Source organism: Balaenoptera acutorostrata, chromosome 16 (assembly GCF_949987535.1).
Source record: "Balaenoptera acutorostrata chromosome 16, mBalAcu1.1, whole genome shotgun sequence".
NCBI lineage: Eukaryota > Metazoa > Chordata > Mammalia > Artiodactyla > Balaenopteridae > Balaenoptera > Balaenoptera acutorostrata.
The window spans coordinates 15,400,297-15,417,960 of NC_080079.1; the positions used below are offsets into that span (position 1 = coordinate 15,400,297).

The 17,664-nt window shown below is 33.0% G+C and overlaps 1 protein-coding gene across 1 annotated transcript in view; it reads right to left on the bottom strand.

Annotated features, from left to right (window-relative positions):
* Positions 1-17,664, bottom strand: part of ATRNL1 (attractin like 1) — a 706,302-nt gene that overhangs the window by 434,935 nt on the left and 253,703 nt on the right. Inside the window, exons 23-24 of the mRNA XM_007173145.3 lie at positions 14,558-14,636; positions 12,414-12,571 (exon numbers count right to left, since the gene is read on the bottom strand). Coding sequence (XP_007173207.2) covers positions 12,414-12,571; positions 14,558-14,636 — 237 coding nt within the window. The remainder of the gene's footprint in view (positions 1-12,413; positions 12,572-14,557; positions 14,637-17,664) is intronic.

Consider the following 17,664-nt stretch of genomic DNA (forward strand, 5'->3'; position numbering starts at 1 on the left):
GCCCGATGAGCTGAGGCAGAGCTGAGGTGCTGATGTTAACGCTGAGGACCGGCTGCAAATACAGATTACAACAGCAGAGAGGTTTGACTGCACAAAGACCGTAATAAATCAATTGCTTGCAGACTCATATCAAAACCCTATCAGTGAGTGGCGAGTGACAATTAGCTGCATCTGCTGTCAGGCTTTATAGTGGCAAGCGAGTTGATGTACTTCAATTGCACAGCTGCATCTGGTGTCAGGCTTTATAGTGGCAAGCGAGTTGATGTACTTCAATTGCACAGCTGCATCTCGTGTCAGGCTTTAAGTCAGAATCCAAAACTTACTGTAGTCTGCTCCTAGCCCGCTCATTATTTTATTTACCACTTCCGTCCGCGCCTCTTTCCCACACTGTGCACTTCTCTCAGTCACAGTTTTGGTAAGCCCACAAGCTAACCCTAGCCAAACTGAGTAAAAAACAAACGTCGCTGGAGAGCTTTTTTGAAAAGGGGGAAAGACCCAATGATGAGACAGCAGAAGACTCTGGCTGCCAACAAAAAGGAAGCTGCATTTAAAAGAAAATACCAAGAGTCCTACTTAAATTACGGGTTCACTGCAACAGGTGACTGACATTCTCCAAGCCTGCTTTGTAAAATATGTGGCGACCGGCTATCCAACGAAGCAATGAAACGTTCAAAACTGCTTCGCCACATGGACCAAGCACCCTGCCATTAAAAGACAAGCCTTTGGAGTTTTTCAAAAGAAAAAAATGTGAACACAAAGAACAGAAGCAATTATTGAAGGCCACCACTTCATCAAATGTGTCTGCACTAAGAGCATCATTCTTAGTGGCTAACCGCATTGCTAAAGCTAAGAAGCCCTTTACTACTGGTGAAGAGTTGATCCTGCCTGCTGCTAAGGACATTTGTCGTGAACTTTTAGGAGAGGCTGCAGAAAATAGCAAATCAATCAAAGGTACACACTTCTAGAGAATCAGGTAACCTCTCAGAGAATTGCTAAACAGCACCTACCATAATACTGTTAAGTTAGATGGTAATCACTTTTGCCTAATTCAAAATTTTAGACAATTTTCTAAAACCACCTCCCTTCAAATCATAAATACTCTTCAAAAAGTATTCTTCAGCCCCCCAAGAAGGTGATTTCATGGTGTTTTCACCTAATTCATACACATGGGTGTAGCAACAGCAAGAATTGTCAATCAACATACATACAATCTCCTTGTACGCTTGCCAACAAATCTAAAGCCACTTGGTATTAAGCCAGTAAGTCAAGAGAGTTAATTTCCGTCTTGAGGTTCCTTAAGGTATCTAGGACTGGGTATTCAATGGCTTCTATTTTCACGAAGATTTTTTATCTGATCTTACTTTTTCTTCTGTTCTGAGGCTAGAAACCAAATCTAAGCAATCTGTCTCTGCCAATTCTGTCTTCAGAGTCTAACGAGTTAGTGAATTATTCTTCCTCCCAAGTCCCCCAAATCTGCTAAGGATCCAGATCTTCCAGGAAATTACCCTGACAACTGCATGTAAGACTGGGACACTAAAAGCCATAGAACAATTTCCAAACAAGTCTTCTAGAAGGCTGTTTAGGTAATGACTGCACATATTAATACAACGCTTTTTCCTTAGTAGTGGGCTTGTTATATCTGACTGAAGTTATTCTCAAATTTAACACACAAGGGAATGCTTTAATTGGACAATCTGTTGTCCAATTATATTCTGGAAAAAATGAGGACACATACGTATTAAAACTATGCAAATAACCACATTGATATAAAAGAGACTTCCGCTCTTTTAAAAAAAAAAGCATGTATTCCTGAATTCCGTAGGATCACTGAGAGCAAGATATCATTCAGAGTGTTTTATTTATTTGGCATAAGCATAGATCAAGAAGAAAGAGAAAGGCCTTCATCGTATATCTATCAGAAAAGAGAATATTAAAAATAACACCACAATATTCCCATCCACATTTAAAATTTTCTCATTAGTTCATGTAGCCCTATGTATTTAAGTATTATTCCATTGGATTGTGAAACAGCAATCTGTTTTCATTACCTTCACACATTTTGAAGCTACATTTTGGGCACATACAGATTCAGGATTGTGCCACCTTTCTAGAGGATCTGCTACCTCTTTATCATTGTGAAACATACCTCTTTAACTCTAGTAATGACTCTTGCCTGAAAGTTTACTTTGTGTGATCAATAGTTTTCTTTTGGTTAGGTTTGTATAGCATACTTTTGGTATACTTCTACTTTCAACCATTTTAATCATTATATCTAAAGTTTGTCTCCTTTAAGTATCAGGTTTTATTCAATCCTGTATGACAGTTTTAGGCTTTTACTTGGTGCATTTAGTCTACTTAAATTTAATGTAATTACTGATATAGCTAGGTTATACTTAACTTCTTACTATGTAATTTTTATTTGAACCACCTTTGTTATACACCATTTTTCTCTTTTCATACCTTGTTGTGAGCTCATAAAATATTTCTATTCGTCAATTCAACTTCTCAATCAACTTATTTCATTCTTTCCTTTCTTCTTCTTTAGATTTACCCTAGAAGTCATAACAATTAGAGACTCTTAAGATTTATTACTTTTACCATTTCACTGATATTGCTAGCACCTCAGACTACTTTAGCTCTATTTACCCCATTGCTCTTTGCATTACTTTCATCATCTATTTGTTGTTCTACAGAAATTTAAACTCCATGAGCTATTTTTTAATCCAGTATTCATTTAAGTTTACCGATTCTGTTATCCTTCGTTTCCTCTCATGTTTCAGTGTTTATATCTGAGATCATTTTAAAACTTTCCTCTGCTTAAAGTCCTCTCTGTAGTATTTCTTTTGGCTCCAATCTAATGTCAGTAAAATCCTTCAGATGTTTTTGCTGTTGGAAAATGTACTTATTTGACCTTGATTTGGAAAATGTGTTTGCTGTTTATAGTTGACAGATATTTTCCACCAGCACATTTTCTCCCCGCTAGTGGTTTCCATTGAGAAGTCACTTGTTGGTTCTGGGACAAGTAGGCTAGTCTAAGTGTGAAATTCTCATGGAGATGGCAGGAAGGCAAACGGAAACATGCAAGTCCTCTTAGGTTTTAGGCTCAAAACTTGCATATCCACACTACTGCCTCATTAAATTCTTCTCCATCTTCCAAGGCTCTTATATCCCACACCACCACCCCAATCATTCTACACCACCACTTTTCTATCATACAATCTGGTTTCCAGTGATTAAAAAAATCTGTTTGCTCCCTGATGAAAATTCTTTCATTAAACTTTGAAAACCCATCTCTCTTGCCTAGAATTCCCTCTCATACCTCTGGTCCATGAACTCCTATTCATCCTTCAAAATCTTGCTTCAATATAACTCTCTCCAAGACGCTTCCCTGCTTCAATATCACCTCTGTAACATTAACAAAGGTGGATATACAATTTAGACTCTCCAATTCACAAATACCATTCACATTGATGTTAGCCACAGTGAATAGCTCAGATAACATTTTATGACTGAAACAAAACCAAAATATGTCCCTGAAATTTTATATAAAGGCTCTAGGAGAGAGTCTTTTCCCTTTTCTGTCCGGGATGACTAAATTAGGATTCTGTAAATCCAACTAAAATAGAATAGAATACAGTCAACATACTTTGTGAAACAGAACCCACAAACAGAGAGGGAATAATTACATTAGCCAATTCAAAAATTATTTACAGGGCTTCCCTGGTGGCGCAGTGGTTGAGAATCTGCCTGCCAATGCAGGGGACACGGGTTCGAGCCCTGGTCTGGGAGGATCCCACATGCCGCGGAGCAGCTAGGCCCGTGAGCCACAACTACTGAGCCTGCGCGTCTGGAGCCTGTGCTCTGCAACAAGAGAGGCCGCGACAGTGAGAGGCCCGCGCACCGCGATGAAGAGTGGCCCCCACTCGCCACAACTGGAGAAAGCCCTCGCACAGAAACGAAGACCCAACACAGCCAAAAATAAAAAAAATAAATAAAATAAATAAATTAATTTAAAAAAAAAATTATTTACATAACACAGTATAAAGAATGTCAAGGGATGCAGTTTTAGGTAAGATGGTCTTAAGAGGAGACATTGAGTTCCTGAAGTTCCCAGAGACATTTCCTTTGGATGCCCTGTTTTTTCAAGCCTGTAATATCCCTTGTGTTACTTCAAAGCTAATTTAAAGTTGGATTTCTTTACCTACAACTGAAAGAATGATGATTAACATATTTTATGAGCTACTTGAGGGCAGAAACTACTTTGTGTACCATTTTATCCCCTAGCAAAGTATCCTGTGTGTGACTGAAATTTAAGAAGTATCTGCTGGAGAGTGTAGCCAAAAATTTATATAAATGTTCAATATCCACCCCATTTCCATAGGAAGCACTACTTTATATTAGCCTTTGACTGAATAAATACAGAATTAAATACTAAGTAAATAACAATCATTACCATTCCTTTTTATTTTGTTAGTTTCCTGCAGAAATTTATAAAGTTCTATTATCATGGTAGTAAGTTTCATCCTATTAATAGCAAGATTAGACCCAAATTGGATCAAGCCAAATGAAATATTTTTCTACTTTCTTACATATCAGTAAAAACTTCTCCTTATTCATCTAATACTTTTTAAATTGATCTGTTAAATCTGTCCAAACATATATGGGAACATTATAACTGAAAGTAGTCAAAAGAACTGAATAGGAAAAAGTACCACATAAAAGTATGAAAATACTATTGACATTAATTAAAGCAAAATCTATGTGAAATGTTTGGCTTACAAAAAGGATATGATACAAAGATGTTTCGTTATGCAAACAACAAATAATTAAATATTAAACTCTTCATACATTTTTTATGCTATAGCATATAAAAAAGAATTAAATTACAAGTAGAAAGTTCTAAAATAACTTGAAGTGCTTTCTTTCAGCTGTACACACAAAGTGCTCTCCCTGTGTAACAAGTCTACTGAAGCAAATATTTTTAAAAATTAAGTAAAAATGATCATAAAAGTTAAATGTTAATTTTTATCAGAAACCATTTTTGCTTGTTTGAAGCATCACTGATACAACTCTGTGAAAAGAAAACAGTGATTTTTATCTTTGGACAGAGGATTCTTGGTACCTCATGGTCTGATGGATATTTTTCAACAGGAATTGGGTTTTTTGTATTTTTTAATTTCAGCTACTTTTCAAAATAACTGCCTCCATAGAGTGTAGTTTGTAAATACTTATGAACAATTTCATCTATGGATTGTAAACTTTCTCATAACTTGCAGCTTCTTGGAATTTGCAATAGTGTGTGCTGAGGAAATCTAAAATATATACACATATGTCTACAAACTGACTGCCATTTATCTGAAAAGTACTTGAAAACTTAAATACAAGCTATTAATTAAAACAATTTACAAGTAAAAGCATAAAACACATACATAGTAACGGTCCCATCATTCAGCGAACAAATTTATGGTTACCATATTAATCCAATTACCATTCAGACTCAAAATTAAATGTAGTATTTCTACTTCCTTCCAAAATGGAGTGACAGGGAATGGATTTATCCTCCTACCAAAACCACTAGTAAAGCAGACAAAATGTATGAAACACTGGTGTTCAGGTATTGGATATCAAGCAATGCAGGACAATGATCCCTGAGTAGAGAAAAAATGAGGTAAGCCTTCTAATGCCACAGATGATTGTGGTTTTAAGGCTGGATCAAAAGGAGAGTGAACACAGGTGCAGTCCAGAAATTTTCCTGAATTGAGGAAATGAAGCTGGGAATTCTGGAAAAGCCAAGGTGGCTACAGTGTACAAGACAGTATACTGGAGAAGACAGAACCGCCCAGAGTCCCTGTGAGTCTTCAGGCGAATACTACTTACTGGTGAAGAAACTATCCAAGGCTGGGGAAAGAACCATATGAAAGGAGCAGAGAGAAGAATCTTCAAAACTCACATAGGGTTGGGAACAGTTCATGGTCCAACCAGTCAGAGGTGGATAACCTGTAATTCATGTCTCACAAAGTAGAGTACCCAGAAGGGCAGTGCATTAGGAATGGAAAGATTAACCCTAGACTAAATTATGCTTTGTTCCTGCCGATCAAAGCACAAAAATAAGCTTTGAAAAGATCAAATTTTTCCAAGTAAATTAACTCCACTGCAGAAAAAAGCTAAAACTTATCTATCAAAATTAATAAATATCTAGCACCCAAAAAGGTAAAACTCAGGAATGTCTGGCATCCAATCAAAATATGACTCATAAGGAAAAGCAAAATAAAACAATAGGAAAAAAACCTCAGAAATGACACAAATGATAGAATGTGCAGACAAGGACATTGAAAGAGTTATAGTAACTGTAATTCCATATGTTCAAGACGGCAGAAAATCGATGGAGCGTGTTAAGTAGAAACATTTTTTCTAAAAACCTTACCAAAATTCTAGAAATAAAAAATATAATGTCTGAGATGAAAAATACACTGGATGGGATTAATATGAGATTGGATACTATAGAAGAAAAGATTAATGAACTTGAAGATACAAGTACCAAAAATATACAAAGTGAAACACAGAGAGAAAAGAAAAGAATGAATAAAAACCAAGAACAGAGCATTAGTGGGCAAAGGAACAATTTCAAGCAGTTTAATATACATACAATTGGAATTCCTTAAGAAGAAGAGAGAAGTGGGAAAAAAACTGAGAAATAATGGCTGAACATTTTCTAAATTTCGTGAAAACTATAATTTTATGAATTTATGAAGTAAAACCCATGCACAAGAAACATTAAAAAAACCCACACCTATACACATCATAATCAAATTGGCCAAAATCAGTGATAAAGAGAAAAAAATTTTTAATGCAGAAAGAGGAAAATGAGCCATTACATACAAAGGAACAGCAAGGTTAAACACATTTCTCATTAGAAACAATAGAAACCAAAGGACTATATACAGAAACATCTTTAAAATAATGAAAGGAAAAAGCTACAATTTAAAATTCTTTAACACCACCCCAAGAAAAGTGAAATAAAGATTTTTTCAGAAATACAGGCAGATATAATGCATTGTCAGCAGATCTCCACTAAAGTGTTAAAGGACGTCCCTTAGGCAGTAGGAAAATGATACTACATAGTACACACTGCTATATTTAAAACAGATAACCCACAAGGACCTACTGTATAGCATGGGGAACGCTAGGTTATTCTGTAATACCTAAATGGGGAAAGAATTTGAAAAAGAATAGATACATATATATGTATAACTGAATCACTTTGCTGTAGACCTGAAACTAACAGAACATTGTTAATCAACTATGCTCCAATATAAAATAAAAATTAAAGAAAAAAGAAATTTGGATTTACAAAAAAGAAAAAGAAATGATGAATGCTGGAAACAGTAAATATGTAGGTAAAAGAGAAGATGTTTTCTTATTTTTAATATCTTTAAATAAAACTGACCATCAAAAATAGTAAAAGTGTAGTGTGAATTTTATAATACATGAAGCAGTAAAATATATTCAACAATGGCACAAAGGCCGGGGGAAGGAAATGAAAGTACACTTTTTAAGGTTAATATACAAAAAATGAGTGATGTAATATCTCTTATAGACAATGAAAAGTTTAAGATGTATATGATAAACTATAAAATAATCACTAAAATAACACAACAGAGTTGTAGCTAATAAGCCAACAAAAAGGATAAAATTAAATCATAAAAAATGCTGAATTCAAAAAATACGGCAGAAAAAAGAAAAGAATGAACAATGAACAAATAAGAAAAATAGAAAACAAATAGCAAGATGTTAGATTTAAACCCAAAGACATACAGTAATACCTCAAAGATACTGTAGGTTCAGTTCCAGACCACTGCAATAAAGCAAATAACGCAATAAAGCATTTCACATAATGTTTTTGGTTTCCCAGTGTATAAAAAATTATATTTGTAAAAAATAATTATATTTGTACTATACTATAGTCTGTTAAGTGTGCAATAGCGTTATATCTAAAAAAATGTATTGGGTTGGCCAAAAAGTTCATTTGGTTAATGAATATGTTGCTCGATAAAGTTCTTGATGAAAATGAAAAAATGTGTCTTTTATTTTTACTTAAAACCAAATGAACTTTTTGGCCAACACAATACACACCGAAATTTAAAAATTCTTTATCGCTGAAAATGCTAACCATCATCTGAGCCTTCACTGAGTCCTAGTAGTAACATCAAAGATCACTGATCACAGATCACCAAAACAAATATAATAATAGCAAAGAAGTTTGAAATATCATGAGAATTACCAAAATGAGACACAGGGACACAAAGTGACCAAATGTTTTGGAAAAATGGTGCCTATAGACCTGCTCAACTCAGGGTTGGCACAAACCTTCAATTTGTAAGAAACGCAGTATCTGCAAACTGCAATTAAGGAAAGCTCAATAAAATGAGGTATGCCTGTAAATATGTATACATTACATGTACATGATTTAGGATTGGAGAAAAAGACAATTATATGCCGCCTAAAATAAATCCACTTTAAATATAAAAGCACAAATAGGCTAAAGTAGAAGGATGAAAAGTAACATAGCATTCTAGCAGTAATTTTAAAAAGCTGGAGTGCCTTAACTATTAATATTTGGCAAAATAAATTTTAATTTCTTGTAAATAAATTTTAAAGCAAAGAATATTACCAGGAATATAGAAAGTAATTTCCTAACAATAAAGAGGTCAAGTCACCAAATTCATCAAGAAGACATAAAAACCCTAAACATTTATCCATCTAAGTAAGAGAGCTTCAAAATACATGACATAAAAACTGCTAGAACTACAAGAACAAATAAACTAACCTACAGTTACAGTCAGAGATTTGGACGCTAATTTTTCAAATTGACAGGGCATCAATGTGGACACTAGACGACTTGCAAAAGCTATCAACCAACCTGCCCTAATTGACATTTGTACAAGACTTCACCCAACAAGAGGAGAACATGCCTCTTTTGCAACTGTCCAAGGAACATTTACCAAAATAGATTCATATCTGGGTGCTATGGTCTTCGAAAGGTGATTAGGTAGGTCATGAGGGTAGATTGCTCATGAATGGGATTAGTGCTCCTATAAAAGCAGTCCCACAGAGCTCCCCATCCTCTTCCATCATGTGAGGACACAGCAAGAGGGCACAGGCTATAAACCAGGAAAAGGGCCATCACCAAAACCTGACCATTCTGGTGCCTTGACCTTGGACTTCCCAGCCTCCAGAATGGTAAACAATGAATTTCTGTTGTTTATAAGCTACCCAGTCAATAGTATTTTTTCATAGCAGCCCAAATGGACTAAGACACTAGGTTTATTCATTTTCTATTGCTGTAGTAACCAGTTAACACAGTGTTAGTGGCTTAAGACAATTCATATTTACTGTCTTATAGTTCTGTATGTTAGAAATCTGATAGAGGTTTCAGTGGACTAAAATCAAGGTGTCAGCAAGGATACGTTTCTTTTTAGAGGTTCTAGTGAAGAATCTGTTTCCTCAACTTTTGCAGCTTCTGGAGTCTATATTCCTTGGCTCGAGCCCCCTTCCTCCATATTCAAAACGAGCAGTGTTGCTTCCCTCTGACCATTCTTCTTGTAGGCACATCATCCTCTGACCCTAACCTCAGCCAAAAATGGTTACATTAAGATTCATGTAGTTAGGTTGGTCCACCCTGGTAACTCAGAGTAATCATCCTAATGTCCTAAAGTTAATCACATCTTCAAAGTCCTCTTTGTCCATGTAAGATAATATATCCACAGGTACCAGAGATTAGGATGTGGTAACCTTTGTGGAGCCATTATTCTGCCAAAAACACTGGACCATAAGTCTCAAAAAATTGTTTTTAATTCAAATCAAAAAAAAAAAATTCAAATCATTCAAAATATATTCTGCAACTACACTGGAATTAAATTAGAGATAAGTGACAGAAGCATTTCTAGAAATTCTCTAAATAGTTGGAAATAAAATATCCCACTTTTAAATACCCCACTGATCAACGAGGAAATCAAAAAGGAAATTAGAAAGCATTCACCTTAAGACATCAGAAAAAGAAGAGCAAATTAATGTCAAGGAAGCAAAAGAAAGGGAATAATTAGAGAGAAGAAATTAATGAAATAAAAAATAGAAAAATAAGTGAAATTGATAACTCTCTAACCAGACTGACCAAGAAAAGAAAAAAAGAGAGGGGAAACTAATTACCAATACCAGGAATTAGATGACATCAGAGGATGATATGTGAATATTATTAAAAATCTTTTGCCAATTAATTCTACAAATTAGATAAAATGGGAAAGACACAACTAAGAGACATAAACGGACAGAGTTCGCTCAAGAAAAAACAGATAACCAGAAAAGCTCTCTATCTATTAAGGAAATTAAAGTTGTAGTTAAAACATTCCCATAAAGAAAATCACAAGTTCAAATTCATTCAATGTTGAATTCTACCACAAACTTAAGAAGGAAATAATATGGATTCTATATCAATTCTTTCAGAAAATTACACAGGAAGGAAAACTTCCCAATTTATTTTATAAGGCCAGCAGTACCATGCTACAAAGTCAACAAGATTATAAGAATAAAAAACTACAAACTAACATGCCTCATAAACATAGGTACAGAAATTCTTAAAATTTTAACAAATCAAATGCAACAATATATTAAAGGTATAATACAAAATGACTAAGTGGAGCTTACCCCTGATTAGCAAGGATGGTTAAACATTCAAAAATCAATGTCATTCAATTCTATTAGCAAATAGATCTCAATTCAAATAATTTTACTATTTTATGTTTAAAAATGGAAAGTTTATTACAGTTCTCTAAACAAACACACCTACTCATCCCCCTTAATATAACATATCCCATAGGACTAAGGTGATGATTTTAATCAAAGAGTAAGAACTGGGCTCTACCTATCTTGACCATCACGGTTATTTTCCACATTTTATTATTTTGGGAGAGTGAGATATTTTAACTTCATTATTCAAATTCTGGTTTGGCTTCCAGAACATATTACTAGTATGATCTCAAAAGAAAATCCAATTTAGAAAGTTAATTTCTAACCATTAAATATTCATGAACATTCTAAAGTAACTGTGTAATTTGCTTAAAAATAAAATATAATTAGATAGCCATGAAATAAAGGGCAGGAAACAATAAAAAATGTAACAATTCTTTCAATTTTAATTACTATTTAATAAGCTCAAGGATGAGCCCTTTTGTCACCTTCAATCATAATCTGAATAAAACAAGTGAAATCTGATTAACATTTCTATATAAATCTTAGAAAATGAAATGATATATCCAGCATCCTCAAAGTCAAAATTCTAAAAAACTACAAGGAAATATTTCTGGCATTTTTTTTTTTTTACTATATTAGCATCTAATTCAATCACCATGAAGAAGTAACTTTATCAAATTAATTTTTATTACTATTTACTGAGTAGTAATTTGTACTAATATTTCTTGAACAGGTAAGTAATTTCCTTAACTTAGACATGGAATCAACCTTACAATAAGAATTTTTCCAGCAAACAAATGATTTTTACAAATCACTCAGTCCTCCCACAAATCACATAGAAATTAATATAAATAAAACATGCAAATTTTTCTATATAAAAGAAGAATAAATGATCTGTAATTTTTTAAAGATTATAAAACATAATGGCTCAGCACAGAGCTTGGCACATGTGAGCTATTTAGTAAACTAATTTGAATTCATTCTAATCAAACAGTCATAAAAGGATGATAAATAAATCCCAACATTAAAAAATATAAACTTTTTCTTTTATAAAAGCATAAATTAAGACTATAAACCTTGACTCTTTCAACATAGAAAGAACATCCTAAATGTTCCTAGCAATAAATCAAAAGCCTTTAGCAGCCTATCACTAAACACAATAAAAATAAAATATACAACATATATAGAGTAGATAAAGAAATCAATAGTGAAAGGTAGTGAGCCTTAAAGAATTAACTATTAGGTACTGCTAATCCTAAATTTTTAATGAAGGTTTGCATTATGTTCAGTATATAATAAAGATTACTAAACATAGCAAATGATTTCAAGTTGGATTGTAAGAAAAGAGTATCTAACCCTCAAAGAATAAAATTAATCAGAAAATACAAACAATGTAGTTATTTCAAGTTTTGATGCATTTTTAAAGAATATAATCTCACTGAAAAATTAGTACATTCTTTGGTTAATTCAATATTATTCGTGTAAACATTTTTTACGAAGACATTCATCATCACAGACATTCCCTGTATCCTTTTTATGGAGGGTCAATACTTGTTTTCATATTGCTCAAAATATAGAAATCTTTATCACTTCTTTGAACAAAAACAGCATTCTTTTTGTAATGAAAATACTCAGTGGTCATTAGATTAAATACTATTAACACTTACCTGTATTTTAATGGGCCATGAAAAGTTGCTGACGTACACATAGAACGTAATGTTTGGATTGCTTCTAAAGTTAAATTTTTCATAGGAAAAACTATCTCTGTATTCTTTTATATTAGTCTTGGAAACTATAGGGGTCTCCTCCCCAGATATTGTTCCAGCTAAAATGTAAATAATAATAACAAATTTAAATAATTCATATTAGGAAACAGGTATCTTTATTAACATAATATATACATATATATGATATTTACTTAATTTTTATAACTATACTTATAAGAACATAACTATCCAAATAAAGTCAATGTTTTACAACTTAGACTGACAAAGAAAAAAGAAAATGAGATTTGTCATACATATTGATATAATGGAAACAGATTTAGTATAAAAATTATTTTTTAAAGTGATACCACTGATTAAGTGCTACATACTAGGCACTGGCTTAGAGACTTTATATTCTATTCTAAAAAAAAATTTATCCCAGAGATATTCCAGCTCTGTTTTTCAAACTGAAAACTGAGCCTCAGAAAGATTAAGACACTTGCCTTAAGTTTATAGCTACTGAACAGTAAAGTCCTTTCTGGAACTCAGGTATATAAGGCTTCAGAAACTGAGCTTTTTCTACTTCTCCACAGAGCCTTTCAAAACAAATCAGGACATATTTCACATGTCTCAATCCAATTTAAAAACGGAAAAGAAATCAAATTTTTTTTGTTTACCACAAACTGAACCACCACTACTTTGAATAAATTGGGAGGATATAATTTAAAATATGAGTTAAACGTTCAATTAGTTAAACACATATTGGGTACTCAATAAATATTTACTGAAATTAACCAAATGGAAGAAAGAATTTCCAACAATCTTACCAAGCCCTCTGCCTTAACAGTAAAAATAATTAGGATACTGAGCAACTGAATTAATTTCTAACTGATGACCTCTTCCAAAATAACCTTGGATGCTTTTTAAAAATGCAGATTTCCTGATGACATCTTCCAAACTGATAAATCAAAATTTCTGAGATTTGGTTCCGGGAATCTGAAGGTTACAAGTGATCTCTTGCATATTAAAACCACTGTTCTAAAGTGATTACACAGGTTTTATGTATTTTTGTTGACAAATTTTAAAACTCTTGTAGAGTCAGTTTATTATGCAGAATTTCAAATTTACAGTACAAGTTATCATGAATTCTTATTAATGAAACTCACAGAACCAAGATTTCACTATATGTTTGCACTATTGGAACAAAATATCTACATAATTGTCTAATCTTTTCCATTTTTACACATGTAATATAAAATCTGGAATTGCAAAGACCTCTTCACTTTTGAATTGTTTCCATTATTCTACATATTAAAATAGCATAATAACTTAATTTTAAGAAATCAAATATGGATTTCTAAGGATCCATATATTTTCTTTAAAAAGCTTCCAGCACTTTTATGCAACAGTGTTATCTTTTACATAGAAAGTAGAAAGCAATAGAATTTCCTAAAATGTAAATATAAAACGGTGAGAATACTTTTTCATAATCCAGCATACAGATTTGTACTTCTTCTTAGTTATGTTTCTTAAAAGTTAACAATTTCAACTTATAAACCTTATTATGGAAGAACTATTAAGTGCAGGGTTTTTTTTACCCTCTCTCAGCACCAAAGCTGACAAAAGTAAGGGGTAAGCTTAAAAGTAATAGATAAGTTGGTAATTTATAAGCATATACAGAAAAAATTCACTGTCTTATATCAATATTAAGGTCAATAATTAAATTTATAGCTTCAATGGTGAATCAAGTAATTGAAATCTCAGCCGCTTTAGTCATTAAAGAAGTAATCTATCTTAATTAAAATCACAGGAATTCATAACACTGTCATAAAAAAAAATTAAGTAGTATAAAATGTTGTTATCCACCTAATTTTAATTGAATTAGGGAGAAAGTTAACACAGTAATGAAGCTTTATTAATAATGCTACTTATTATTTTTACCTGAAACAGCAGGTATTATTATATGCATAATTATGGCATATAGTATATATATGTCATATAATATTTTTTAATTTCAATTATTTAAATTAACATAAAAGGTCATATTAGAACACCCTACATATAGGAACAGAAGTGAAAGACTCATGACAACAAAATCCTCTTACCTGTTGAACCAACTGACCATGTAATGTTGAGATTAAAGTTGTTTGATGCATTTATTGAAATATCCAAATTTTTGTTTGACTACCAAGAAAAAAAATATTGTGGTTAAAAAAATCAAATTATACTAGATAGATATGTTTACTGTTTTATGTCCATGATATATTTCTCACACTGTAAACATCATGTGAATACTCAAGTGAGAAAGTGCAGACGCCAATTACACTTTTTTAATGAAAAAATATAGGTGATAAATTCAAAGGTATATTTAAAGTTCCCATTTATCTTCCCTACTATAATCTGGCCTTCTCTATGTAAGCCAGAGGCTGCTATAATTCAATATTTTAGCAATTGCGGCTTCCTATTAATTAAATCATGTTCATGAGGCAACAAAATGAGTTTATAAAGACTATGCATCATTGAGTCAGGCAACCTTGGGGGGTTCAAATCTTAGCTCTTTAATGTACATGCTGATTGATATAGGGAAGGTTACCTCTCCTTCCCGAAAATCAGTTTCCTTATCTCTGAAATGGGGATTTCATGACTTCCCTAAAGACTTTCTTGTGAACATTAAATAAGATTCTTCATCTTCCTTACCAGGGGACTCAGAAAGAAGACATAACTGCTGACTTCTGAGAAGGGGTTGATTTTTTTATTATTAATGGAGTGGTTCAAAAATAGTTGCTTTTCTACGAAAACAAAACATGGTAGAAACAGTGTACCCCTAAGAAAACTTAAATCATTATTTTTATCTTGAAGTCACATCTTCATGATTGTGTGTGCCTTCTTTTGGGTCGGGGAAATGTGAGAATAACTGGTATTATTGCTAGAAAGGTCACACAAAATTTGCAATTGATATAGGAAACTATAGAACTCTTCTTGAATTTTTAGTTCATCCTCTCAAGTATAGGCATTACTGAAATATGTGGTACCATAACTAAAGCCCTATAAAATACATTTAAGGTCAAGGAAATATACTGGACTGGAAGAGGTAATACTGTGACTACCACAGTACATGACAAAATTAGTCATTTAGAACATTGTTGTTAGATGTGGATAAGTTCAACAAGATATTATACAAGAAACTACTCCAGAAATTGTTCACATGAAAGCATTGGCTGGAGATGATGTACAGTGGGTTAGAATTATATCTGTTTTCAAAATATAATAAATGCATAAATAATGAAGGTACCTATTTTTTTATTTTTTTTGTAGGATAAGTAGGAAGCCCAGACCAATAATCTATTTTAATTTCAGAAATTGTTCCAAGTTGAATTTCTCTTTAATTATAAATTGTATAAATCTAATTACAAATTATTTATAATGAAGTTACAAGCATCCCTGGTGGCACTTCTCATGATAGTTTAGTGTCCTTCAGTTTCCAAAAACGTGTCTGGGCTCTTGGCTTCAACTGAACAATACAGCAGAAAGTAAAACTGAAAGCTGTGACATTTGTAGGAATTCAAGTTTTTCTGGAAATTGAAGGAGGAGAGGATAGCCAAGAGAGAAGCAAACTAGAATTATGGCTAATCTGAGCCCATGTGTATGACACTATGGATCATATTGGAGAGAAGTATTACTCATATCCACATTGTGAGTCACATATCCCATTTATATTAAATGTCTTATATCCTCAATGAACTCTACAAGTTTGGAATTACCATTAAACATGCAAGAAGCCAAAGGTAAAGACTAAATTCTGATACATGCTGCAACATGGATGAACATTGGAAACACTGAAACATTAGGCTAAGTGAAATAAGCCAGACACGGAAGTACAAATGTTGTATGATTACACATATGAGGTACCTGGAACACAGAAACTGATAGAGACAGAAAGTAGAATAAAGGTTACCACAGGCTGGGGGTAGGGGAGGAATAGGGAGTTATTGCTTAATGGATACAGAAATTCTATTTGGACTGATGAAAAATTTTGATGATGGATTGTGGTAATGGTTGCATAACACTGTAAATGTACTTAAATGCCACCAAATTGTACACCTAAAAATGATTAAAATGATAAATTTTACTTTATGTATGTTTTACCACAGTAAAAAAGAAGTCTACAGTGTTTACAATGCACTTATTAAAACATTCTTATTATACAGAAAATGTAGTTTCTGACATATTAATATGTCTTTATAAAAATACACACCATCAGTGAAGAGAGTATTATACTTGTACGAAGACATCCTCAAAAAGCCTTATTTAAAAATCAAAACTTTAAATGTAGTCCCAAGAATGTAGGCATCCCTTAAAATCTAAGGAATAAGGAGAATTTCCCTATTTTGGGGAAAGAGGGCTCTTACTTTACTGGAAACTGAAAATTTAAATTATACTATTTGTTGGCAAGTTCAGTAAAATATTTTAGAGGAAAGAAGCTAGTGAATGCCAGGATACATTTTGAGGTTTCACCTATTTGAAAAACTATTAAAATATATGATATAGATTTATAAGCTGGATTAATGTATAATAAGAATACAGCATTTGAGAAAGAGTGACATCAGTAGGGTGGTGGAATAGGAAGTCCCAGCACTCATCCCTGACAAAAAGAAAACAATTTAACAATGATATATGGACCAGAACACCTCTATGACAGGACCAAAATCCAGTTAAGAAGTTGCAGTACAAAAAAATGAATACAAAACTGAGAATAGCCACATTATAATGGGTAAAAAGAACAATTTCACTTTACCAAGGTCAGCACCTCCCCCAAGCCAGCGCAGCTCAACATCAGAAAGATCAACTTGGCCAATGACTGCTCCCTCAGGGGAAAGAGAGAGTGTAGGATATATCCAACATACTTGTCCTTTAATGGTACTGCCCAAAGGACCTATTTCTGTCTCCACTAAGACAGAGAGCACTGAGAGAACAAGCATGTGTGGACATCTGACATCAGCTAAGAGAAAACAAACAAAATGTGGGTGGCTCACTACAGCCAACATGACTCAGAGAGATTGGGAGAAGGTACAAAACCCTGAGAACTTCTCCGCCAGAAGAAGTTGTTAAAGGGTACAAACTTGCAAACAGTAGGTAAATCCTAGAGCTCTAATGCACAATATAGTGTTTATAGACAACAAATACTGTATCATAACTTCAAAGTTGCTAAGAG